At 38.8% G+C, this 22,400-nt stretch overlaps 4 protein-coding genes across 10 annotated transcripts in view; 1 reads left to right on the top strand and 3 right to left on the bottom strand.

Annotated features, from left to right (window-relative positions):
* Positions 1–269: 269 nt before the first annotated feature.
* Positions 270–6,857, bottom strand: LOC100698849 (claudin-14). 4 transcript variants are annotated; one of them, XM_025904069.1, is made up of 6 exons: positions 6,782–6,857; positions 5,075–5,278; positions 4,109–4,574; positions 2,929–3,222; positions 2,480–2,736; positions 270–1,510 (listed from the first exon to the last, which is right to left on the bottom strand). In XM_025904069.1, exons 5-6 carry the CDS (start codon positions 2,711–2,713, stop codon positions 1,001–1,003), a joined length of 744 nt encoding a protein of 247 aa, XP_025759854.1. In that variant the 5' UTR covers positions 2,714–2,736; positions 2,929–3,222; positions 4,109–4,574; positions 5,075–5,278; positions 6,782–6,857; the 3' UTR covers positions 270–1,000. The 4 variants fall into 4 exon arrangements, with proteins under 4 accessions (XP_025759854.1, XP_013126911.1, XP_019208957.1 ...); XM_013271457.3 differs by having other exon boundaries at positions 6,685–6,791; XM_019353412.2 differs by lacking the exon at positions 2,929–3,222 and having other exon boundaries at positions 6,685–6,791.
* Positions 6,789–13,376, top strand: LOC100691805 (F-box only protein 47). The gene is made up of 11 exons (XM_013271456.3): positions 6,789–6,907; positions 7,081–7,290; positions 7,627–7,788; positions 7,918–7,994; positions 8,414–8,488; positions 8,839–8,947; positions 9,108–9,281; positions 9,637–9,786; positions 9,976–10,118; positions 10,776–10,935; positions 12,837–13,376. The coding sequence occupies exons 2-11, from the start codon at positions 7,095–7,097 to the stop codon at positions 12,935–12,937; spliced, it is 1,347 nt and encodes a 448-aa protein (XP_013126910.1). The 5' UTR covers positions 6,789–6,907; positions 7,081–7,094; the 3' UTR covers positions 12,938–13,376.
* A 97-nt stretch (positions 13,377–13,473) lies between these two features.
* Positions 13,474–16,649, bottom strand: LOC100691535 (ADP-ribosylation factor-like protein 6). 4 transcript variants are annotated; one of them, XM_005451966.4, is made up of 9 exons: positions 16,180–16,649; positions 15,914–15,964; positions 15,752–15,813; positions 15,571–15,639; positions 15,380–15,474; positions 14,880–15,009; positions 14,349–14,404; positions 14,206–14,218; positions 13,474–13,911 (listed from the first exon to the last, which is right to left on the bottom strand). In XM_005451966.4, exons 1-9 carry the CDS (start codon positions 16,300–16,302, stop codon positions 13,878–13,880), a joined length of 633 nt encoding a protein of 210 aa, XP_005452023.1. In that variant the 5' UTR covers positions 16,303–16,649; the 3' UTR covers positions 13,474–13,877. The 4 variants fall into 4 exon arrangements, with proteins under 4 accessions (XP_005452023.1, XP_005452024.1, XP_003445414.1 ...); XM_005451967.4 differs by lacking the exon at positions 15,914–15,964 and having other exon boundaries at positions 16,180–16,646; XM_003445366.5 differs by lacking the exon at positions 14,206–14,218 and having other exon boundaries at positions 16,180–16,646.
* Positions 16,650–17,306: 657 nt separating this feature from the next.
* The window catches only part of epha6 (eph receptor A6), a 174,746-nt gene continuing 169,652 nt past the window's right edge, over positions 17,307–22,400 (bottom strand). Inside the window, exons 15-17 of the mRNA XM_005451964.4 lie at positions 21,788–21,981; positions 21,355–21,504; positions 17,307–19,620 (exon numbers count right to left, since the gene is read on the bottom strand). Of these exons, the coding sequence (XP_005452021.1) occupies positions 19,506–19,620; positions 21,355–21,504; positions 21,788–21,981 (459 nt within the window). The 3' untranslated portion in view covers positions 17,307–19,505. The remainder of the gene's footprint in view (positions 19,621–21,354; positions 21,505–21,787; positions 21,982–22,400) is intronic.

Below are 22,400 nucleotides of genomic sequence, written 5' to 3' on the forward strand. Positions count from 1 at the left end.
GTAGGCAGACAGCCAGAAAAGCTCCGCAAGGTGGTAATAATTCCACATATATGGCTAATGACTCACAATATGTCAGAGCCATTCAGACAAAAAAAAGTGCTCAGATTTTGCGATGCAACTGGTGTCCTATGCAGTACACCAAACAAGGTAGACTAAATAAATACAAGCAGCTCTTCAAAAATGGTTTGGGATGCCTTTTCAAAAGACCTTTGTCGCCATCCAGTGGCTTGGTCAAGATTTACGGAAATCTGAGAATAAGTTGGCAAAAAAACATTGAAATTATATTTTAATAGAGCTTCACAGGCAGGCCTGGTACTTAACACATACAAAAAAGGTTTTCTGGGTGTTAAACTTCTAACAATCTATTATTTTACAAACATGGGTTTAAGGTGAAAATGTAACTTGTGATCATAAATTTGCAACAGCCTTTTCCAGTCCCTTTCATCAGAGAATGCTTACAATAGTAATAATATAGCATTTAATCATTTATTAACACTAGTGCACATATTTAGACAACTTATAGTGTCAGGTTTTATTTTCAGTGTCATGAAAATGATTTAAAACACTGAGTACTGACATAAAATCTTTTTCTTTAAAGGGAACTGCCTTTCAGAAAGAGTTAAATCCCATCTAGGAAGAAGGCCAGATAAATGATCCAATAACATGAGAGTCACAGCAAAGAACATGGAATATGATTTATATCGTCTTTTCTGTGATGATTTCCTGCAAAACACTGCCACCTCCTGGTCCTTCAGGTGCATAGGAAAAGCCTTACAGGGTTAAAGTTTCATAAGACTAGCCAAGGCTCTTGGTTGTTTATGTTAGAGGAAAGACAGAGTCAAATATCTGTTCAAATCTGACTTTTCTTTTTTTTGCATTATGGGGGCCTTCTCTTTTCCAGCTGATATCCTTTTATGGGTACGCAGGACATAAAAATTAAAAATATTGAAAAAAGGGTCCATGTCGTCTCACAGTTATTGTTTCAGTATTCCTCTTAGTCTTAGACATAGTTATTGAGCCTATAGCCACTGCTGGAAGCGGAGCAAAGCGAGGGAGCATGGTTGCCTTTCAGGGCCTTGGGGGGCCTGTAGGGTGGAGCAGGCGGATGTAAGTTGTTGAAGACAGGGGGAAGATGTGATGACTGACCCCTCTGCATATGGGGGGGACTCTGCCGTGACCTGTCTCCACTGCTGCTCCAACACAGCACCATTCCCCCGGCCAGACTGAGACAGGCCGAGGCGTATCCGAGATACACAGCCAGTCCGATCTCATACTTCATTCCACTGTGAATTAATGGGTTGTAGAAATTCTTGATGACCTCATTGGTGGTCCAGGACACGGTGACCAGGCAAAGAAGCCCAGCACAAAGAAAACAAATCCCACCGCTCAGGACCAGGGGAGATTTAATCAACGAACCCCGGGCGAAGCGGGTACATTTCATCCCAATTACAGAGACCAGAGATGCCAGGACTGAGGTGAGACAGGAGATTACCATGAGCGCCCGGGCAGCCTGATGTGGAGAGGGAAACAGTAGACAACTATTAAACTTTGGACTATAAATGAATTCTTACTTTAACAGGTCTGGGCAATGAACCAGTCAGTTAATATACTGCTTTTTAATAAGTGCAAACACTCCTATTCTAGCCTATATTAAGAGTTATTGTCTGTCCCTATTAATAAATATCCAACACATTAAACTAATTTGAGACTATGTAGGTTTTTCTGAATAGTGAGTATGCTGAGTTTAATAATAACAGCAATATGACTAAAAACTCACATAAGAAAATATATTCAATGATATTAATATATAATAATATATTAATATCATATATATATGTAGTATAATGTACTTATTATATTAATAAAATCCAGGAGTGTAAAGTGATTGAAGCAACATATATTTAATATTCAAGAGTCCTTAAAAGAACCTGTCCTGAATTAACTAAGCTTCTTGACCTTCCACCTACCTTCCCATCCTAAACCTTTATTCTAAAAGTGAATATGTACTAATGAGTTGGGCTATAAGTATTGTTTTCATTAGCATTTAAACTGATAATTAATGACAACTGAAAACTTCATATTTAAATTGTTCATTGTGAACGTAAACGCCTAACTGGGTGTAAAGGTGGAAAATAACCATATAGCTATAAAGTTTTTGTGCAGCATGCTAATTTAAGCTGTGTATTGGAGTTACAGAGTTATGTTAACATGCATGGTTGCTATCAAATGAATTGAAGTTAATGATTTTATATTATTATATGATAGGTTAGTAACTGGTTTTGTTTATGAGATGTCAGAATTCCAAAAAAGGATTTTTAAAAAGATGCTTACTTCATAATGATCGACTAATAAGGTTTTCAGCAGGTTTTCAGGTAACATACTATGAAAAAATATATAAATAAATAAAAAAAACCACCCTATATGTGTTTTGAGATTTCTGCTCTTCTCATTTTTCTACATGTTGGTGTTCGTGTAGTACCTGCAGGTCGGGTGGCAACGCCAGCAAAGATCTGTACAGCTCGCACTGGTAAATACCAGTGCTGCGCCAGACACACTCCATCCACAGGCCCTTCATGTACCCGGTGGCTGTGATAATGTTAGCATCCACATGAGCTCTGCTTCGCCAGTGAGGGAGCAGGGTTGCAACTATAGTTCCTGCAAACCCCAGCAATCCTAAGAAGAAGCCAAGGAGCTGAAGCGCCATGCTGGCCATGATCGGCTCCTTTCAGAGAGATCCTGAAATGGCAAAGCTTAAAATTACCGTCAGTAAAAATGTATAAACTCTAGTAAAACTCAGCAGCATTTCAATGTCCCTTAAAACAAGATGACAACTGCATTGGATTCAGAGGTTTCATAAAAATCGGCAAACATAAACCAATTTAAATACATGCCACTTAAAAAGAAAACTTTCAGAACAAAACTACTGACTGTCCCGCAGGCTGAAATGTGGCTGGATTACTCCTCTTATCGCCGCAGTTCCCAGCAGTACAGTAATTCCACTGAGCTCACATCCAGTCACAGAGTCTGAGTCATTCCTCAAGTGTCTCTCCCGAGTGTGGGCACAAATAGCTGTGGAAACTTTCAGTATTCTGGCATCCGTCTCTGGTGAGTGGCAGGTGACTGCATGTGTAACTAATGAGTGCGGTGTTCAGCTTCACCTGTTTAACGCTCTCCTCTGGAGGGCAAACCACAGAAGTCTATTTGTTAAGCTCTTCGCCGCCCCTCAAGAAGGCAGAGAGAGAGGAAATTAAACATTTACAGAAACCACCCAAGCTGAGAAGCACCGCTATAAGCCACTAACTTTGAAATTTTTCACAGCTCTGCAGGGTATTTGAAAGCGAAGGACTGAACGACTTGCTGACAGAGCCTCCAGCCGCTGGGCCCCAAACTGTGACAAGAGAGGATAGCAGTGACTGCTGTTGTAATAATTGGCCAAATTATGTTATTTTTCAATGAAAATTTCTGACCTGACATCCTTTGGCATTTAGTTTTACATTTGCAAATGCATGCTGAGCCCTAAAAACACCATAACATTCAGTTGTCGGCTACAACTACAGATCCCCTACCTGAAAAGTGTGAAAAGGTAAAAAACATCCATGCTTAATCATTTACTTTTGTTCCCTAGACTTCATGTCTCTGAATAATACAATGTGGTAAATAAACAGACAAACAATACTATTAATTAAGGGTGCCTTTTTGCTCTGGCATGAATAAAACTGACTTTAGGTTTCACACCAAAGACCAAACTGTGCTTATACAGACCCATTGTTTTGACTTCCTCAGAGAACAGAAGCTGTTTATGAAGCCTGATTATTGTTCAGTGCTAGACCTGGCACTGCCGGAGCCTCTTAAAATATCACATACACACAAGCTTCCTTGTCCTTATTTAATGATTGACTACGCTGAAGGCATAACAATTAAGCAATGGGAACAAAGGCAAAGCTGTGACAAGTGTCTTGTTTCAAATTTGCTTGTCCTGAAATTAGCCCAGTTTAGTTTTTGACTACTCTGCAAACCACACTTACAATATAAAACACTCCATGACTGCTGCGTAGCCTTACCTGTACTTCTAACATTTACTTAACAGTTTCCACATTTAAATACTCACCAATAAGGGGACTACAGGACTATCATCACAGGTGTCCAGATGGTATACTCGTCCTGAGATGCAGAGATGTACTTGGAGAACCTCCAGATAAACAGGGCCTTTGACTCCACATTGACCAGCTCCTTCTGTTTCTGCTCTTGTCTTAATGGACAAACAATCTGTGGATGTGTGTTTGTGTTTGTGCGTTGCAGGACTGTCAGCTGCGTGACTGGCCTGTTTTAGATATCATCTTCATCATCATCATCATCATCGGCATTATCCCTGTCAGTGTCGGCAGCATCATGTCAGAAATGACATGAGAGACAGTTCCGCTGCTGGCTTCTTGCTCCTGACAGATAAACAGGGCCAATGTCAAATGTGGACCTGGAGGCAGGGCAGCGCTGCTAAGCTGAGGCAGACAGAACAGACATTGTCTTCGCTGGCTGTGCTGCTTTTGTCTCAGTAAATCAGTTCTGCACCTACAGATCTGTTGATAATAATAATAAAAACAAGAATAAATGAATACAGAATTAAATCCAACAACAAACTTGTAGAGGAGTGCTTAATGTTTATTAACTGCTATTATAAGCAATTTAAAGAGACAAAACAAAGCTGCAGCCAATTAAGACTCTTTTTAAATACATGACTTGCACATTAGGTAATTTTAGTTAACTAAAATTAAAACAATGCGTGGATGTAATTTAGCTACCTCAAATAAACAAAAAACATACAGCGAATTTATTTAGATTTAGTCAACACTACCAGCATGAGAAGGCTTTGGCTCATATAAATCTGTGTATTGCAGCCTATATAAAATTAATAATAGAAAGTAATGAAGATTTAACTAAAATGTTTGAAACAAACAAAGAAAAAAAACCTCAACTGAAAAGAGCAAACTCACCATTGAAACTACTCAAACTAAAGTTACCTGAAAACAAAACATGAACAATAATGAAACTAGTGGACAATAACTCCACTTGTACATACTGTAGGGCAATCCAGGAAATGCTGGTGAATTCATCGAAGTTTGAGCTTCTCTCTCCGTGCTTTTCCTCATTCTGTGTCCCAAGTTTAACCTGGCGTGACATCCTCTTGGTATACAAGAGCATTTTCCCAGTCTGTCCCCTGGGCCCTTCATACAACTCTCTGTGACAGCTCTATAGTGAAGAGATGATCCTCTCCAAGGTCTGCCTGTGGGAGACGCCATTTGAATGTGGAACACTTAATAATCTTAGTTAAGCAGAATAATCCTGTGATTAGCAGCTGAGCACAGTTGGTTTGTTGGACAAAGTGCTAGAGGGTAATGTGTGTAGTACAGGCCATTCTTTTAAACTGGTTTAAGTCTTTAGAGGTCTTGCCTGTGCCACACATATTTTGTCAACACACTTTATGTGGATTAACGACGAAACAGCCTACAAAGTCACATATCTAAAAGCTCCTGCTTACGCACAAAACACACACATAGACACAGGTGTTTTGGCCATTTGGCTGATTAGACCGCTGATACGGGAGTTGAGGTTGGTTGGACCAATAATGGGAGTTAAGTGAGGTCAATAAATTCTATCAGCAAACCATAATGGGAAAAAAAAGCATTGGTGTGGATGTCATACAGGGCCTTTCAGGTGACACATCTGTATTTACTGCAAACACTGTGGCTTCTCAAAGCATTACAATTAATTAGCATCAAAAAATGATAACTCTAATTAGCACTGGACCACACCTAAACTAACATAAAACCACTTTGCTTTCCTGACATTTTAAAATGTCTGTTGTGAATATGGTCTATATCAGGGATATTAACCTATTTTACATTGTGGCCCACATACCTCCCACTTTGATCTTAAGTGTGATGGACCAGTGAAACTCGCCCTTCTGTCAGTGCAAAGAGGTTTATCTACAAATGTAATCCTTGAGATATCTTAATATGAGAAAAAAATGAAATTTGTCACCATGACTTGACTTGTTGGGCTTAAATTTTAAGAAATGTGTAAAATTACAGAAACAGTACTGGTACCCCAAACTGTTTCTGTTAATTCACAGAAAATGTAAATCAACATTTTTTTATTTTCATTTTTACCGTGGACGCATTTTGAAAAACTCACTAGTATATAGTGAGATAATGTATTTATTATATATATGTATATATTTAGTCTTCATAAGTCAATTTACTAATCCAAGTAAACATACTACCCCCCCAAAACAAAACACATAGAGACATCACAAATTACTTTTTGCTACAATACTTTGCCAATTCGAGTCCCCAGGCCTTATATTTGACACCCAGGGTCTATTGGCTTGATAATAGGGTAATGGAACAATGCCACACAACATACATAAAATCTGGAACTGAATATAGGCTATTTAAAAGCTATATATGTATATATATAAAAGGACTGACTGTATCATTTAACAACTATCTTACTATTATTAAACATTAATAATACCTTATTTAATTATTTAATAATACCATAGAGGAAAAGTCTCTATGGCTTTCTGGGATAACAGCTAACCAAGCTATTAGCTACAACTAGCTATCTGCTACTGTTTTTCAGTGAGGAATTTTATAATTTTTTTCTTTTTTCGTTTGATTTACTTACAGTCTGTGCTGACATTTGCTTTCTTTTTAGCCTTAATTTAGTAACATATATATAAAGGTGTTGTAACTTAAGGATATAAATATTTTCCCATTCCTACCGCACAGATGAAAGGAAAGAGAGAGAGGGGGCAGTTTCGCGCCGTTGTCTGCTAATGTGTCATTAAAGAAAGCAGCTAGGTTAGCTGCCAATACCTTTACTTCCAGGATTTGCTATTCACGCACAGGTAAGATGTTGTAATGTCAGCTTGTAGCCCTGTTAACTCTGTGTCTGAATTTGTGACTCTTGTGAGGCTCAAAGTTGATGAAAATGTAGTTTTTATGAGTTACTTTTACCTATGTTAGCTGACTTTGTGTTAGCCTAGTGTTTCCCAGTCATATTTGCTTATCTTTTTGACAGTCACTTAGCCAGCGATGACAATGGTCAGAGGGAAGCCATTGAGAGATGTTAGTAAGTATTCACGGACACAGACGCCTTACAAGAAGAACCGTAATGGGCCCACACCTTCTAGGACCATCATGACCCGCAGCCAGTGCTCCACTAGCTGCACCAGTTTCTTCAGCAGGATCCCTGCAGAGGTGTTTGACATGATCCTAGACAAACTGTCTGGTGAGTTTCACCTATTATTTTGTACCTGTAACACTGTCCCCCAGTTAATATATAATAGGAGCTCTGTTATTTTGTAAGGGGCTTTTGGGTACAGCTCAGAACTTTTGTTTGTATAATTTATATGAGGTACAAAAGCTTTTACCAACATATATGTGTAACTATGTGTCTTTATGTGTAATTTTAAGCACTACTTATACAACACTTTCTGCAATAATAGCTCCATTCTGGAATGTCCTGATGTAATCTGTTTAGAAAAGGGTTGTTTTAACTTTTACAGTTACAGTTTAATTGGGATTGCATTTTTGATCGATGAAAATGTGTTTGTGTTTTTCTCAGTGCTGGAGATCAGTGTGTTCAGCATGGTATCAAAGGAAATTACTAGATATATTGCAGACTACATCTCCACTGTGGCCTGGAAGAATAAAATGATCCTCCAAAGCTTTCACCACTCCAGCCGCATTGAACAGAAATCCACCACTGGACACTACAGAGACCTCGGTATTTCAGTGTTTTGTTTTTTATAGCTCATCTTGCTGCTTTTTAAGGTACCACAGGTATTTCTGACAGGCTCAGCTACTATTTAACATACCGTCGAATGGTAATGTGACCTCGTGTTTGATGTCTTAGGTGTGTTGTTCAAGAGGTGTACCCTGTTGCTACCCACAAAGGACAGGTTAAAGTTTATCTTTAGCAAGCTTTCACAGGTAAGAAAGGGGCAGGTGAGATGTCAGGCTATAACAGAATACTGTAACTTTTTAAATGAGTTACATTTATTTTTAATTTTCCTGAGTGAAGGCAACGATACATCTGTTTTTTGTAATGTGTTGCAAAAGTTAAAAAAAAAATTAAACTTTGATTGTATTGCTGTTTTATGCAGCATAACATGGTGGCATTTTAACAGGTTGATTAATACTAATTATATGTTTGATGTCAGGCAGTAAAATATTACATATAATTTAGCATGATGGTCCTAATTTGTCTACATGTATTAAACATATATGAAATGTTGCTATTGCACAAAAGTTTATGCACTATGTTAAAAAAAAACTAACTTTATATTTGCAATCCCAATTTATATCTGTGGAAAAAAAGCCTCTCTTATTGTTGTCTTGATGTGTTTCAGATTCCCTGCTTCATGTTGGAGAAATGTGTAGCACCAGACTGCTTTGCTTTCTCCAGCTTTGGAGTCTTCCTCCAGGTGAAGACCCTCATGTAACGACTCTCATGTTTATGAAACCTGAATCTAATAAAAGGAAATAACCAACCAGAGCCCCAAAATGTGATAACATGCGAAAGATAAACTTTTTAGCAACAAAGACTATAACAATGTTACAGAGATCTCACCCTAGAGTTACTGTACAATCAGGCAGTCTTGCTCAGGTAGTAATAATAGCATAAACAGTAAGAGAAAAACACAGTACTTTAGGTTAGGAAATCTTTAGCTTGGTATGATTAATTTTTGTCTTTAGTTTTTCAGCTTGGTGTTAAAAAAATATCTGTAAAAAAGAAATAGAACTATTGAGGGGTATTTTATTGATTCTTTTACAGACTCTGATTGCAGGCTGGGATGAGCTGGAGTGCCATAGAGTATTCAACTTCCTCTGTGATCTCACAAACCTGCAGCAAAAAACTGAAGCAGTCATCACTGCAAAACCAGGTGTGTGTGTTCCAGAGTTATCCAGAGAACAAAGCAGAAATATGATGCTGAGAACAATCCATGGCTAAAGCTCCTATGTTCAGTTACAGCCTCTTGCTGAACCTGTGTCTTTTGTGATAGTCTTTGGGAGCTATGGATAAGTTTGTATGTCCATTTCCAGGTGTGAAGTGGTATCAGGAGCTGCAGCTGCGGCTATTTTGCCGTCAGGTTCTTTTGGACCCGTGGCCGAACCAGCCGGAGTGTCATTTCTGGCTGATGCAACTCCTGAAGCCTTGGCCCTTGGTCAGCCAGGCCCACTTACTGTTCATCCTCTATGGTCCTCTGCTGCCTGAGGGTGAGATAACGTATTACTGAAATATTAATGCAGTTGGATAGTATCGACATTATGGAAACATATTAAAATCATAACAAAAATCCTGTTATTTTCAGTACAGCTTTGTAAATTCTGGCATGTTTTAACCTGAAAAAAGGGCTCATTGCTCCAGAGAAAGTGTCAGCAATTATTTTTTAAACAAACATAAAAATTAGAGAACCAGAAAACCACTTTCAGTGTTGTGAGGTGGCACAGGAGACCTGAGTAGGTTATGCTGGTGTAATACAATTTTTGACATTTAACATAGTCATTTTTGTTTGTTAAAGTAGTGTGCAGTATTTAATGATACATAACTGAGGTGTACTCCTTCATGCAGGTACACTCAGCTGGCAGGATCTGGTGGAGAGGGGGCTTCCTCACAATGCTCTGTGGCACTTAGCCAAGGCTATCCTCTTGCTCTTTGGCAACCTACAAGTCAAAGGCTGGAGTACTGACTCGATGATCACAATCATGGAGGAGCTCATTGGTACGTTTGATGAATAAGAGAGAGATGCACACCGGGAGTTACAGATTCCCAAGCAATAAGATGAATAAAAGATCTGTTTTTCAGATCCATGTAAAACATTTCAGTTTAATGATTGTAAGTAGAAAAATCTCATATAGATTCCCTCAAGTGATTGTAGATGCTGGCTATTTGTTTCCTTGCTGTCTCCAGTCATTCCTCATCCGTGGCATGTGGAGAATGTAGCTCGTCTTTTGGTGCTTTGTGGCAGCAATCTCTGCTACACTGTTCTGGCCAGCAAGGCTCTCAATGGACGACTCCTTGAGATCTCAAGAATCATCGTCTACATCATACTGGTGAGAGAAATAATTTCCTGCTTTTATCCTCAGGTATTTATACTTCGTTTATAGTTAAATTTGGTATATTAGAAAATTATTGCCTTGTAACTGAGAATGAGCAGTTGCTTGAGCCAGAACCAGCATGTGTAAGACAGAAGGTATAGCAAGTTTTGGACGAGCTTGCCATTGTTGCAAAGGCCACGTTAGAAGGAAACCCGTGTGAAAAAATAACAAGAGCCGAGGTTCAAATGTAAGACCTTTCTGCTTTGGGGTGCTGAGTTAGTGATCTCCACTCCCTGATCATTTTTCCCTTATGTAATTTAATTAAAAATTGTCTCCAAATTCACCTTATTTGTACTGCAACAGAAAATATATATGTATTATTAAAAAAAAAACAGCAAAAGGAATCACTTGCTCTGTCCATGGTCCTAATATTGATTGGCTATTTTGTATCTTCCCCATAGGGGAATAGTAGCAACTCTAATATATATGTGTTTGAGCTCATTAGTGTTGTCCCTATTAACGTGTCCCAATTGAATTTTATGTTTTATTCCCAGCACTGAAAATATCTTACCTAACCATTTTTGCTTATTTTGATTTATCATTACAGGAAGAGCAGAAACATTATATCATTCAAGACTGACTCAATGTGTTCTTCTTGTGCCTTCACATTAGGTGTGTGAAAAGGACGGCTATCACATGAGTTGGGCGGTGAAGCTGGTGCAGGAGATCTGCAAGGTCTTCCATACGCCCCCGGAAAAGTTCTACTTCATCCAGCAACTGGAAAACACATTTTCAGAAGTCACCCGGGAATTCTTTGAGTTTTCTGTAGCAGGTGAGGTTGCGTAGCTTAGCTCTCTGTCCAGCACGGCGGACAGCATCGCTGCAGCTGTCGACCTGATCCTTTTGTAATTTTGCATGCAAACTAATTTTTGTTTCTATAGCGTGTTGTAATACAGTTTCTTAATGTTGGAGGTGTTCTGGGTAAACTCCACTAGGAAGAGGCCCAAGGGTTGACTCTGAACCTGCTGGAGACATTATATAAGAGTGTCTCTGGCTCTCCAGCAAGAATCGCTAAACATTGCAGAGGAAAAGGATGTCCGCTTAGGATGACCTGTTGAGCCTGCTGCCACCATGACCACATTTCTGTTAAGCAGAAGAAAATGGATGGATTGAAGGAAACCTTAATGGGTAGACAAAAACCATAGACTGTATATAAAAGGTGGACCAAGACATCCCACTGTGAAGGCTTGTGGTCATGCGAGGTTCCATTTCTATTTATTTTATTTATATAGTGGCAGTTCACAACTACAGTGAAAAGACTTTTTATTGTCCAAGTTAAAAAACCCCCACTGGTTTGTTCCAAGGAAACTCCCAAACACGCTCCACAGACATAGGATAGCCACCTCAACCGGACAAAGGACTCAGCAGTACACCTACACTTAAAGGACAAAGGAGACTTTCGAAGATGCTAATGTTTACATTTTGAACATCAGAAGACAGATGGTTTCGGAGAGGAGTAAAGGAAGCCATGTCCACTGTGAATGACTGTAATTGAACAGAGGTGGTTGCTTAGGACACCAGCTATAAGCCAGCAACAATGCAGCCTTAAGATCCATCCTCAGGCGTCTCAACCCCAACTCACACCTTGCCTCAGGTGACCTCAGTAGATCACATGATGGAGTTGGGCAAAGTCTGACACTGGTTTCACTTTTAACCCCCAGTGATGGTAATAATTCACACATTTCTTCCACACCTCGGCTCATTTGACGACTCACACGATCAATAGTGGGTCAACAACCCTCAGGACCACCTGAAAAGGGGAAAATCCTCACTTTAAATACTTTGTGGGGCTCTTCACCATTTGATTTTAGTACAGAAGAAGCCTTTTGGATGAGAGGTGACCTAAAGTTCAGTTGCCTTATTATTTTAAGCTCTCAAGAAAAAATTAAAAACATTTCCATGATGTGATGTGGTCATTTTAACCTTATCGAATAAAGGAACAGCAGAAAACTGCAGCACTGGGAAAACTACAGTAACAAGCATCCATGAACCCTGTACCACCCATGTTGTGTTCAAATAGACTGGGAAGTTAATGTGCTCATTTAAAAATGTTCAAATGTACAACAAGAAACTTAATATATTCATATAAAAAGAGGAAACACATTTGCAGTAAGGGTGTGTGTAAGCATGGTTAAGGTGTAGATGAGAAAATGATTTTGTCTGCAGTGTGGAGCAGCTTGTTTTGAAAGTGTGTGTGTGACTGTGTACTTGTGACAGCTCAGACAGATGGCATTTACAGGGAACTTATTATTTTTCCTTATTTTTATGAAAACATTTACAGGTGGGATGGATGTGTTTCCACCTCCTTTTTTTCCCTCCTACAGCAAATCCTTGTGTGAACCTTTAAATTTTGCTCCACCAGTGTTAATGGCTTCTAATACATCTGGAGGGACCCGCTTGTTACTCTCCGAAAGTGTGGATTAATCCCTGCTATGAAATGAATGGACTGGACTGAAAAGATCGGGCAGTAGCTTTAAATAAAGGCCGTAGAGTGACATTTCTAGACTCACCAGCATACTGAACGTGTATTTAATATAATTGTATCCCTTACACCAGTAGTTCCCTTCCCACATTATTTATTTTTAACGCAGCCACTTTACAGCCCCACAGAGGAACCTCTGAAGCATATTTAGACTGATATAGAAAGTCAGTAATGCCTTTATCTCTTTCCAGGGAACCACTTTGATGACAGAGAGACTTTCCAGACCCTGTGTATCCTTCTGGACTCCAGTGCTCACTTCCACACTAAATTTCTTCACATGTTCCTCAGATAGGAATCATGCATATTAAAAGTGACAAGATGCAGAGGAGCGAGGGAAGACATGGGAAGAGATAAATGTCAATAATGAAAGGGCTTAATGAATGAACTGAATGATAGAGAGTGACGGGTTTTTGTAAAATCAGTTCAGATTTAGACAGACTTGAACAAAAGGATGTTGCCATGGTGCTCAGAAAGCTGGGGGTGGATTTGAACCTTCACCTGCAGATTGAACATACATCTGTTTGAATAGCTGTTCAGATCGTATCACTATTTATACAAATATTTGTATCAAAGTTTTATAATCTTGTTCTTAAAACAGCTTTGAAGTTGACTTTTATTATACTATTTAATATTTATTCATTACAGTAAGGTTATTTAACTTTAACTATTAAGACTATTTATTTGACAGTTTATTTATTCGCACGGCATGTAAGTGTGATACTGACTAAATGGTTCGTTGTGCTTCTAATTTATTAAAGTGGAATTTACACTTTTGATTTTGTCTCTGTTTCTCCAGCAGTATCACGTCTGCTACAAACACAGCGTACACTCAGCAAATAGGCTTTTATTAGACAGTGCAATATTCAGCATTGACAGCGTTTTCAAAAAAGGATGTAATTAAGAAAGCATTGTGTCAATAAAAAAGCAGCTTCAATAAAAAAAATGTTACTGTATACAGAAACAGTATAAATGATAATTTTTAGTTTACAGAGTGTGCTCATAATGATATATAAGAAGGAAATCTATCAGGGGGTGCTTTAAATAATCAGAATATATTTGATATTTTTCTTTTTTTCCCAAAGGTAAATAGATCTTAGAGTTATTGCGTGCCCAGGAATTTGTAGGTTATTTGATATTTAAGTTTAAGGCCTACAACATCAAGTGTGATGAATACTCCAGATGATGAGTGAGATCCAGTTACCATGTCCCCTTTGTCCGTAGTCATGGCCGTTTCAGTCATTCATGTGTTCATTGTTTTCAAATGATCTGACAAAAGGAAAACAGAATTGTGGTTGGGCTTTTTTGTCTAGGGGTGTGGAAACAAAAATTAACAAATTAACTTTTCTTAAACAGAAAATCAGCTAATTGTGGTATTTACAGAGGATTATGGATGGAAACAGGACACTGAATACAACACATAGTGGAGGAAAGGTCTGATTTAGACAGGATTTACTTCCCAGAGAGTGTTTTAATTTGGCCTCCCATCCAGAGAAATACATTCTACAATCACAATCACAGTTTTATAACACCATCACAACAATAAAGCACAATTATACTTACTGTGCAATTTGATCTAAGAGTATGAAAAAAACAACAGCACTTAATACAAGATGCAGAAAGTATTGACATTTAAATTTTCCGACCCGCTTTCTCTTTGGGCCCAGTATGACATTTTCATTAAGTTTACTAAACAGACATGTTACCTTGTAGCCAGTCCAGCCCTTCCTGAAGGCCCTCTCCTTTGATAGCATTGCTGGCACTGAAAATTAAGATGTCCAGGAGTTAATCTGCTTGTGACACACATTCACTTTCTCATGACTTTTCTTGGATCCTGGACATTTAAAGCTGTCAAGCTTTTAATCCATCACTCTGCCATCTGTCTAATGAGTAGACAAGGTGGAACACACACATACACGTACGCACTGATGGCATGTTGCCGTGCCCCTCAGTAATGTTTAACCCATGAACCATAGACAAATCAAATAAACAGGAAGTGGCCGGGGAACAAACGGTCCACGTTATCTTTATTTAAGATTTCAAGCTGTAACTTGGGGAGAATAAAATGGAGTAGATAGGGGTGTGACGAGACTTGGCTCTGTTCAGTAAGGGCACTTCCTCGAAGACTACAAACACCTGAATGACTTTGGTAACAAATTACTCAACAGTGTCTCTGAAGGTGTTTTTATTGAGTGCTACTTCTCAGCAGGGTGAACTCAGGGTGGCAGATACATTACCAGATGTGCCAGGGCTTGTCTTTGATGTTCTCCAAACACAACATCTGTGAGACCTTGACAGAAGACATTGCATCCTGCAGATCTATCTTGTTAGCAAAGAATAATACTGGTATCCTTTTGCTGCGGATATCTGCATAGAAGAAAAAATGTCAAGACCAGTTTTAGTGATCTAAGAGCCAGAAGAAAAAAAAAGTTTTTAGGAGGGATTTTTTGTTTTTAATTCCACTACTGATATTGTTAGATTTTGGACAGGATATCTTCAAATATGATCACTTTACTTGATGCTACCTAGATTAAAGCCACTAAAATGTATCAGTTCAAGCTTTTAATGAATGGTGCAAATATTACTTAACTAGGTTTAGACAACTGGCCTCTTAATGCAGGCATTTTAAACAAGTTGTACACACAATCTGCATCAGTTATATACTGTTTGTTTTATTTTTTATAACCGGACAAACTAAATTGTGTAGAAAATGTGTCTAAAAACAAAGATTGTGTACCTTCATGGTTGAGAAGAGTGTCTAGCTCCTCTTTAGCAACAACCATTCTCAGCTTGTCACTGCTGTCAATAACAAATATGATAGCATGGCTCTCTCTACAGAAGATAGGAGAAGGAAATGTACGGAGTCAGTTTTGAAAGTTTGAATATCTGACCAGCAAAAGGCTTGTTGTTCACGTTTGTGTGCCCTACTTGTAATAATGCTCCCACAGGTTCCTGTATCTGCTCTGCCCAGACATATCAAAGACTGTGAAGGACAGGCTGCGTGCAGAAAGGAGGGCAGAGGAAGGAGGAAAAAGACAGCTTAACATCATAAAAAACTGCTGGATTAGTCATTTTGAATATGCTGTAAAATTGCGGAATTGCATTCTACCTTGAACTCTTGAACTTTTCGATGTTGAAACCAATTGTTGGGACGATTTCTTGTGCCTGTGTCTGCATTCATCCCCGAGCACAAACACACAAAAACAGACAAGTAACGGCAAAAGTATGTCAACAACAAAATAGTATAATTAAAGTGCAATACGGGCTTTACCTGACTAACATGTTTCCACTCTTCTGACAATGGGCCTAAATGATTCGAATGCTGAAAACAAGCAACCAGTGAAGGACTGCAGCGAAATATAGATTGTGACAGGCCTTCGTACAGCGTGTTTACCAAATTAGCAGGTGTTTAGAAAAGATTTACATGTCTTAGAAGCCTCTGTACCTACAGGACTATAGACACAAATGCCTCTCAGTTCCACTTTTAAAAAAAAGATATCAAAATACCTCATTCTTGAAGCTCAGTTATGAACTTACATTAGGTGGTTTGAGCTGGTTGATGATGGTAGTTTTGCCGCTGTTGTCCAGTCCAAGACACAAAACGTTGACCTCTTTCTTCTTCAGGCCGAGCCAGCCCGTCAGTTTATCCAACAACCCCATTACACTCAGCTGATGCTATGCCAATTAATTTTTCAGCACATCACCCCATAGATGGTCTGATTACTGGGAATTAAATGTGTTCAGACTAGCAAAAAATAATGATAAACATAGCCGTGAATGTTCCTAGTACATTCCATGAATAGAGCTGCAAGCTGAGATGCTCCCTGGGCATCCCAGCTTGTGCAAGGTAATCCTATTAGGACGAATTAAGCTCGGTGAACCACCCGGCGACCTGATCATGAGGAGTATGGAGCTTCCCAGGCCCCCCGGCCTGATGCATTTGATTTATTACTCAAACGCTTTACCTCTCTGGAGGCCCCCACCCGCCTCAGATCTGGGCCCCCCTTGAAGGTGCAAAAACACATGCAAACAACAGCAGTTTATCATCAGCATCCTCTGCTCACTTAATGACGGCAGCCAAACTCAGTCTGTCGTGCTTTACAATCTAATTAAATCCATCTGTTAGAGAATACTGTAGTTGAAAAAAATACAGAAAAATAGGATATCTAAAATTTCACATTATTTGGCCACATTATTCTCATATAGAAGCATATTCTAAGACCTGAAATGTAAATTTTAATTAATTTAATATTCAAAATGAGCATACCTCTCAGCAGAAAGTATATAGCGTACCCAATCTGAAAATTATGCACGTAGTCTTTATTTTTCATTATTATCTAAGTAGTTAATATTTTAATCTTCTTATATAACAGTTTTGAAGCTGCTGAGTGGTCCAACAGCTCCATCTTTTGGTTATCAGTAACTTGTAAAATGTCAGGATAATTGCCTAGTTTAAAGAGAAAAGTCACATACATTTGACAATAACTTAAACGCAGATTAGAGAGATGGAGCCTAGTCCTTGAGCTTTGTTAAATCACGTTATCTTCACTGAGAGGACAGCCTGTCTGACTGAAGAGACATTTTTCTTTCCTTGAGCCGCTCTGCGTCTCATTCAAGTGATAGTGAATGAAAATGAACCAAATGAAATGAGCAGCCAACCGCCAGAACTGTTCATGTTTATTTGCAAATAAATATTCGCTGTAACTGCCTCTTACAGTGTGCAAGATCTACAACATCTCTTTGGAAATCATAGAAAAATAAAATACAAGAATTATAAGTATACTTGTACTTTGTACAAAAGAACGTTCTAACATTGCTCAGCAGTAGAACATGCTAAACAAACAGCATCTGATATTCCCCATATTCTGTAGAGCGGCGGTGACTGCGAGCGCGTTTGTGTGTGTGTGTGTGCAAATGTGTGCGCGTTTGGATGTGTGCTGTGCGTGCACCTTTCCTGCTCCTGAAGGCCTGGATACATGACTGCGCCGTGACCGAAAGGCACAGATCTTTGTATCCAGTTTGGCCTTGACATTAATCATTGAGCTCCAATTCTTATTAAAACCCACAGCTGTAGATGGGAGGTTATTCTCATACAATTCAGACTAATGGCTAGGTCCTGTGACTGCACTGAAACTTATAAACGGCTTGCATGGTCCGCAGACTGTAAGGCATTCTGTGTCTGTTTGTGTGTTTTTGAGCATGTGTGTTTGTTACTGTTGATGTTACAATGACACATGATGAGTTATGATGCTGCTGTTTATGTTGGTTCTCTCTCTCTGTCTCCATTAAGCCTCTCTACCGAACACATCTGTCCTAACCTCACGTAACTAAGACTACTGACATTTTTCACACCGGTTTCCATTAACCAGCTTTTAGCTACTTCTGCTGCCTCCAGCTCTAACTAAGTACTTTTATTCTGCACCACTGCATATTCCCAGCTGACTTAAGAGTATGAAGAAAATGTTCATCTCAATGGCAAACATCCAACAACATGACATCTAGTGCCAGTCTGAAATCAGGCTATGTTTATGTACACAGTTTTCCCATATCACAATCTTTACACGACCACAATTACTCCATCTGGTGATCTTGCACCCCAGATGAGCTTTTCTCTGACATCATGGATCAACTTTGTCTCTGAAGTGCAAACCTCTGTCGGTACTGTCTGTGTGAGTGTGTGCAAGAAAAAAACAAAAACAATAACAGCATGGAAGAATTTCATCATATAAGTCCCTGTTAAGTTTCCAGCCAAATGTCTCTCCTCTATAGCTAAGCTCTGTGAACATTCATATGTTAAGACAGTGGAGATTCGTGTACTTTCAGGCAATGTATGACATTCAGAATCCAAGTAAATAAATAAATAACCCAAAACAAAACTGGCTGATCGCACAACTGGGTGTACACTGGCTGCTAAAACATATCAGGATAGACTTTGTTCATCTGAAAGCAACAGATCCAGTTCTGCAAGCTTTGGGTATGACACTAAAGCTGACGGATGGTGTTATGTGAGCCTCATGTTTGTATGTCAACAAGAGTTCTCTCATTGCACAATTCTTCATCTTTCTCTGAGATACTGAGGTGACTGCATAATACTGTATTGCTGTTTTTGATTAAAAAACAAACAAACAAACCAATTTTCAGTAAAATTAAATATCTAAGTAAGATCCAGATTTACTAGGGCTTTCACATACAGGACTGCACATATATTCATATTAGGTTATAATAATTATTATTACTTGTCTATACACTTTTAAACATTCATAAACTTCTCGCTTCTTTCTTCAAGTATTAGTGTACCAGATTCTCTGGAGAGAGGGTAACTAAAGCAATCCAAATAAACCTTTATGATAAAATATCAAACTCCAAAATAAAAAATATTGAGGATATATATTTTTTTCTTTTCAAAGGACAAAATGTTTCCATTGCACACCCGATAGCAGCTACATGAGCACATAACTCGGAGCAGAAAGAGAAAAAAGGAACATACAAAAAAAAAGAATCAGTAGATTACATTTGCAAATCTACACCTCTAGATATTGTTGCGCCACACACAAAGTACTGTTGTTGCAACAAGGCATTACATTCCCCTAAGTGAAGGCCTGGGAGAGCCTGAACAGTCTATCAGGCTGAAATAGTCTGGAAGAACCAGGCATACTGTGTAAGGGGAGTATAGTAGAAAAAGTTTGTTACTATGGGACGTGAAGGAGACCAGGGGAGAGTCTGCTGGAGTAGTCTGTCCAATGACCTCCTGTATGAGGGGTTAAGACCCAGGCACAGGCTGTAGACTGTCTGTCATATGGTCTAGACCTCACTTCCATCTGGTCCATCTATCTGTCCATCCCAGGTTATAATAAAGGGCGCCCTCATACATGGAAACCCTTCTCGTGTTCGTGCAGTAGCTGAAGGTGAAGGGTCTGTATGCTGCTGATGATTCGCCTCTGGTGGCCGATCAGCTCCACACCAATACGCCTCACATCTCTAGGCCGAGAGGGGAAACACAAGCACACAAGGACACATGCAGAAAACACTTTAACTGTGTTAGGACTTCTCACTGAAGGTAATTATTTGATCACGTGTCACCAATTAGATGTGCTTTAATCCTAAATTATACAAATAGACAAAAGAATTACCAAAATTTGCAGTCACTGAGATGAATATATTTCCTGATAATTAAAAAAAAAAAAATTGATTCTAAGTTTGCATATGTGACCCCACTCTAAGTCATACTGACGATTTAGGAGTCTCAAAAACTCACAAAACTCATGTATCAAATATGATACACTTGGCTTTACAGGGTTAACCACCTATAAGATGATTCATATATAATTAAAGAGGTACTACAGCATTTTACTGCTGCACTTCTACAAAAGTTTGAAGCATAGAAGACACAAAAAAGCATGAAACAGCAGAACTTAATACATCCTGTTTTCACTGACTACGGACATTATTCAAGTAAAATTAGCAATACCGTTGTATCATTACAGTAATTTAAACATACTCACAGGCCCTTATTTATGTATGTAAATATTAGCAAAATGAACCTGAAGTATAAAAGTATTCATGATATACCAAAATGGGTGCTGTCAGTGTATGTTACTGTGCTAGATTGATATCAGATTGAATTGATATTAATAACATATTAATATGCAAGCAGCATGTGTCTGCATATGTGTCTGTTCTTTTCTCTACAAGTGTTCATCCAATCTACTAAAACTTGGAAAGTGCATGGCTGAGCATCGAAGTAAGTGCAGTGTGGAGTGTGGAGTTGTTTGGATGAGTGGTTCTTATGTCATGGCTAAAATCCATTTTCAGTTACGCAACCAGCTGCCTGCGAGACCTTCAAGGAAAATGAGTAAATTGTAGTCATGCTGACTAAGACCACCACAGTCTGTAGAGAAACACTGCAGTCAAATTTGGATACAGCTTCAATTTTCGGGCAAAACTACCATGATTCAGACACATTAAACTACAGAAGTTGCTCAGACATGGAAACTGATACCATATAGCTTCCGGTGCACAGATTTTATTCTGTTGTTAATGCCAGAGCAGGTTTGGAGCTCTGCAGTTAGTCAGTCAGCAGCAATGTTGTGAAATATCTAGGAACCATATTACAGTACCAGTTCAAATTCAGTGACCGCTTCAGAAACAATCCATTCTTTATCAAATGATTGTAAAGACAGACTGCATGGCTATGTGACAAATTTATTACACCTATTGCAATGGGATGAATTCAAAGATTAAACAATGTGTCTTAATATTTGCCACATAAGTGTATAAAAATATTCATCACCGTGTACAATTTGTTCCTCTTTGGTTACAGTGTGTCAAAGTGTCAAAGTAAGTATTTTTATTACTTGAAAATTGCTTCAGATTACATTACCTCAATTCTTCAGGCTAACTTTATCTGTATTATGTTTGCCTGTAGTCTCACATTGTAGATTGCTGATTATATTAGACAACAGTATATTTTATACAGACGAATAAAAAAGACAATATTTCTCTTGAACATAGTGAAATAAATGTAAAAAGTAGTGTAACATTAAAACATTACATTAGTATAGAATTATCTTACTTTACATCATTGCCTATCCTTGTGATTTCTACCTATCTATATAAAGTTTTCTCTGGGAGCTATAGAACTGCACTTCCTGTAACATGCAAACTTGACATGCTTTCGTGACATTTAAAAATGGTTATATTTGAGCTACTCACTCAATACTCATCCTCGCCACTGAATCCAATGTGTTGTAGCCTGCTGCCATGAAATTGCTCTTGTACTGACTCATCTTGATGGAGTCCAGCCAGTCGCCGACAGAGATGAACATTGGGTAGTCCATTTCCTCCCCCGGAGATTCTGGTAGACTAATGCAAAAAGAAAAAAAGGTTAATGTCAGAGTATGTCCATACTCAGTCAACTCAAAGTTGAAAAACTGGTGAAAGCATCAAAAAGTTCTCAGTGTGTCACTTATTTTAGGTGTAGGAGTAAAAACGTTCGTCAGTGTTCAAGGAAAATAACTCATACTCTGTCCTGGGGTAAGAATACTCCCACAGAAAAACACATTCACTGGTTCACTGGTTATTTTTTACCCAGAGTGCATTTACTTTTAATTCATTTCATGGCACAAAAAGTTTTTCAGTACTGTACCTCTGAATGTCCTCTACCAGCGGCAGCAGGCTGCTTGGGTTACGGATTAGTTTATCCAAGAAAGAAACAATATCTGTAAACTTTGGTCGATGATTCCTCTCCTTCTGCCAACAGTGCAGCATTAGCTGGTGCAGGGCCACTGGGCAGCCCATTGGTGCGGGGAGCCGATAGCCCTCTTCGATGGATAGAATCACCTGGAGAAAGAGTTGGACGTGGTAAATGGTCTAAATCTGAAGCCTGCCAATTAACCAGTCTGGTTAAAAGTTAGAGATTCCTTTGTGATTTATATCAGTTATACACATGACAACGTTCCCAGATAGCAGACAAATTTTGGCCTCTTGGCTACTTACAGCAGCTCAATTAGAGGACTGGCAAATGCTGTGTGCGCCAGATGTTGCACAAAAGTCATTAGCTTGGCTTGACATGGATTACGCCAAGTGTTTTGTGGCTAGAGGTGGCACAAATGCCAGAACACACCTGACATCTGGCTCATAAAAGGTAGAGCTGTGGCAGAATAGAGGCAGCCAGACTCATTCTCCTTTAACACCATCAGTCAAAGCCAAATGCGGCACATAAAACAGAAAAAAATGCAGATTTGGGCCACATTTAGGCT

The sequence above is a fragment of the Oreochromis niloticus genome, linkage group LG16 (assembly GCF_001858045.2).
Source record: "Oreochromis niloticus isolate F11D_XX linkage group LG16, O_niloticus_UMD_NMBU, whole genome shotgun sequence".
Classification (NCBI taxonomy): Eukaryota; Metazoa; Chordata; class Actinopteri; order Cichliformes; family Cichlidae; genus Oreochromis; species Oreochromis niloticus.

Excerpts from the sequence above, each read along its gene's own strand:
- LOC100698849 (XM_025904069.1), bottom strand. The coding sequence starts at position 2,713 with ATGGCCAGCATGGCGCTTCAGCTCCTTGGCTTCTTCTTAGGATTGCTG. Across the intron at positions 1,511-2,479 it reads CGTTGCCACCCGACCTGCAG|GCTGCCCGGGCGCTCATGGT; the intron begins GTACTACACGAA and ends TCTCCACATCAG.
- LOC100691805 (XM_013271456.3), top strand. The coding sequence starts at position 7,095 with ATGACAATGGTCAGAGGGAAGCCATTGAGAGATGTTAGTAAGTATTCA. Across the intron at positions 8,948-9,107 it reads AGTCATCACTGCAAAACCAG|GTGTGAAGTGGTATCAGGAG; the intron begins GTGTGTGTGTTC and ends GTCCATTTCCAG. Across the intron at positions 10,936-12,836 it reads CTTTGAGTTTTCTGTAGCAG|GGAACCACTTTGATGACAGA; the intron begins GTGAGGTTGCGT and ends ATCTCTTTCCAG.
- LOC100691535 (XM_005451966.4), bottom strand. The coding sequence starts at position 16,302 with ATGGGGTTGTTGGATAAACTGACGGGCTGGCTCGGCCTGAAGAAGAAA. Across the intron at positions 15,010-15,379 it reads CACTCTTCTCAACCATGAAG|ATATCCGCAGCAAAAGGATA; the intron begins GTACACAATCTT and ends TCTTCTATGCAG. Across the intron at positions 14,405-14,879 it reads GACAAGCCCTGGCACATCTG|TGCCAGCAATGCTATCAAAG; the intron begins GTAATGTATCTG and ends CTTAATTTTCAG.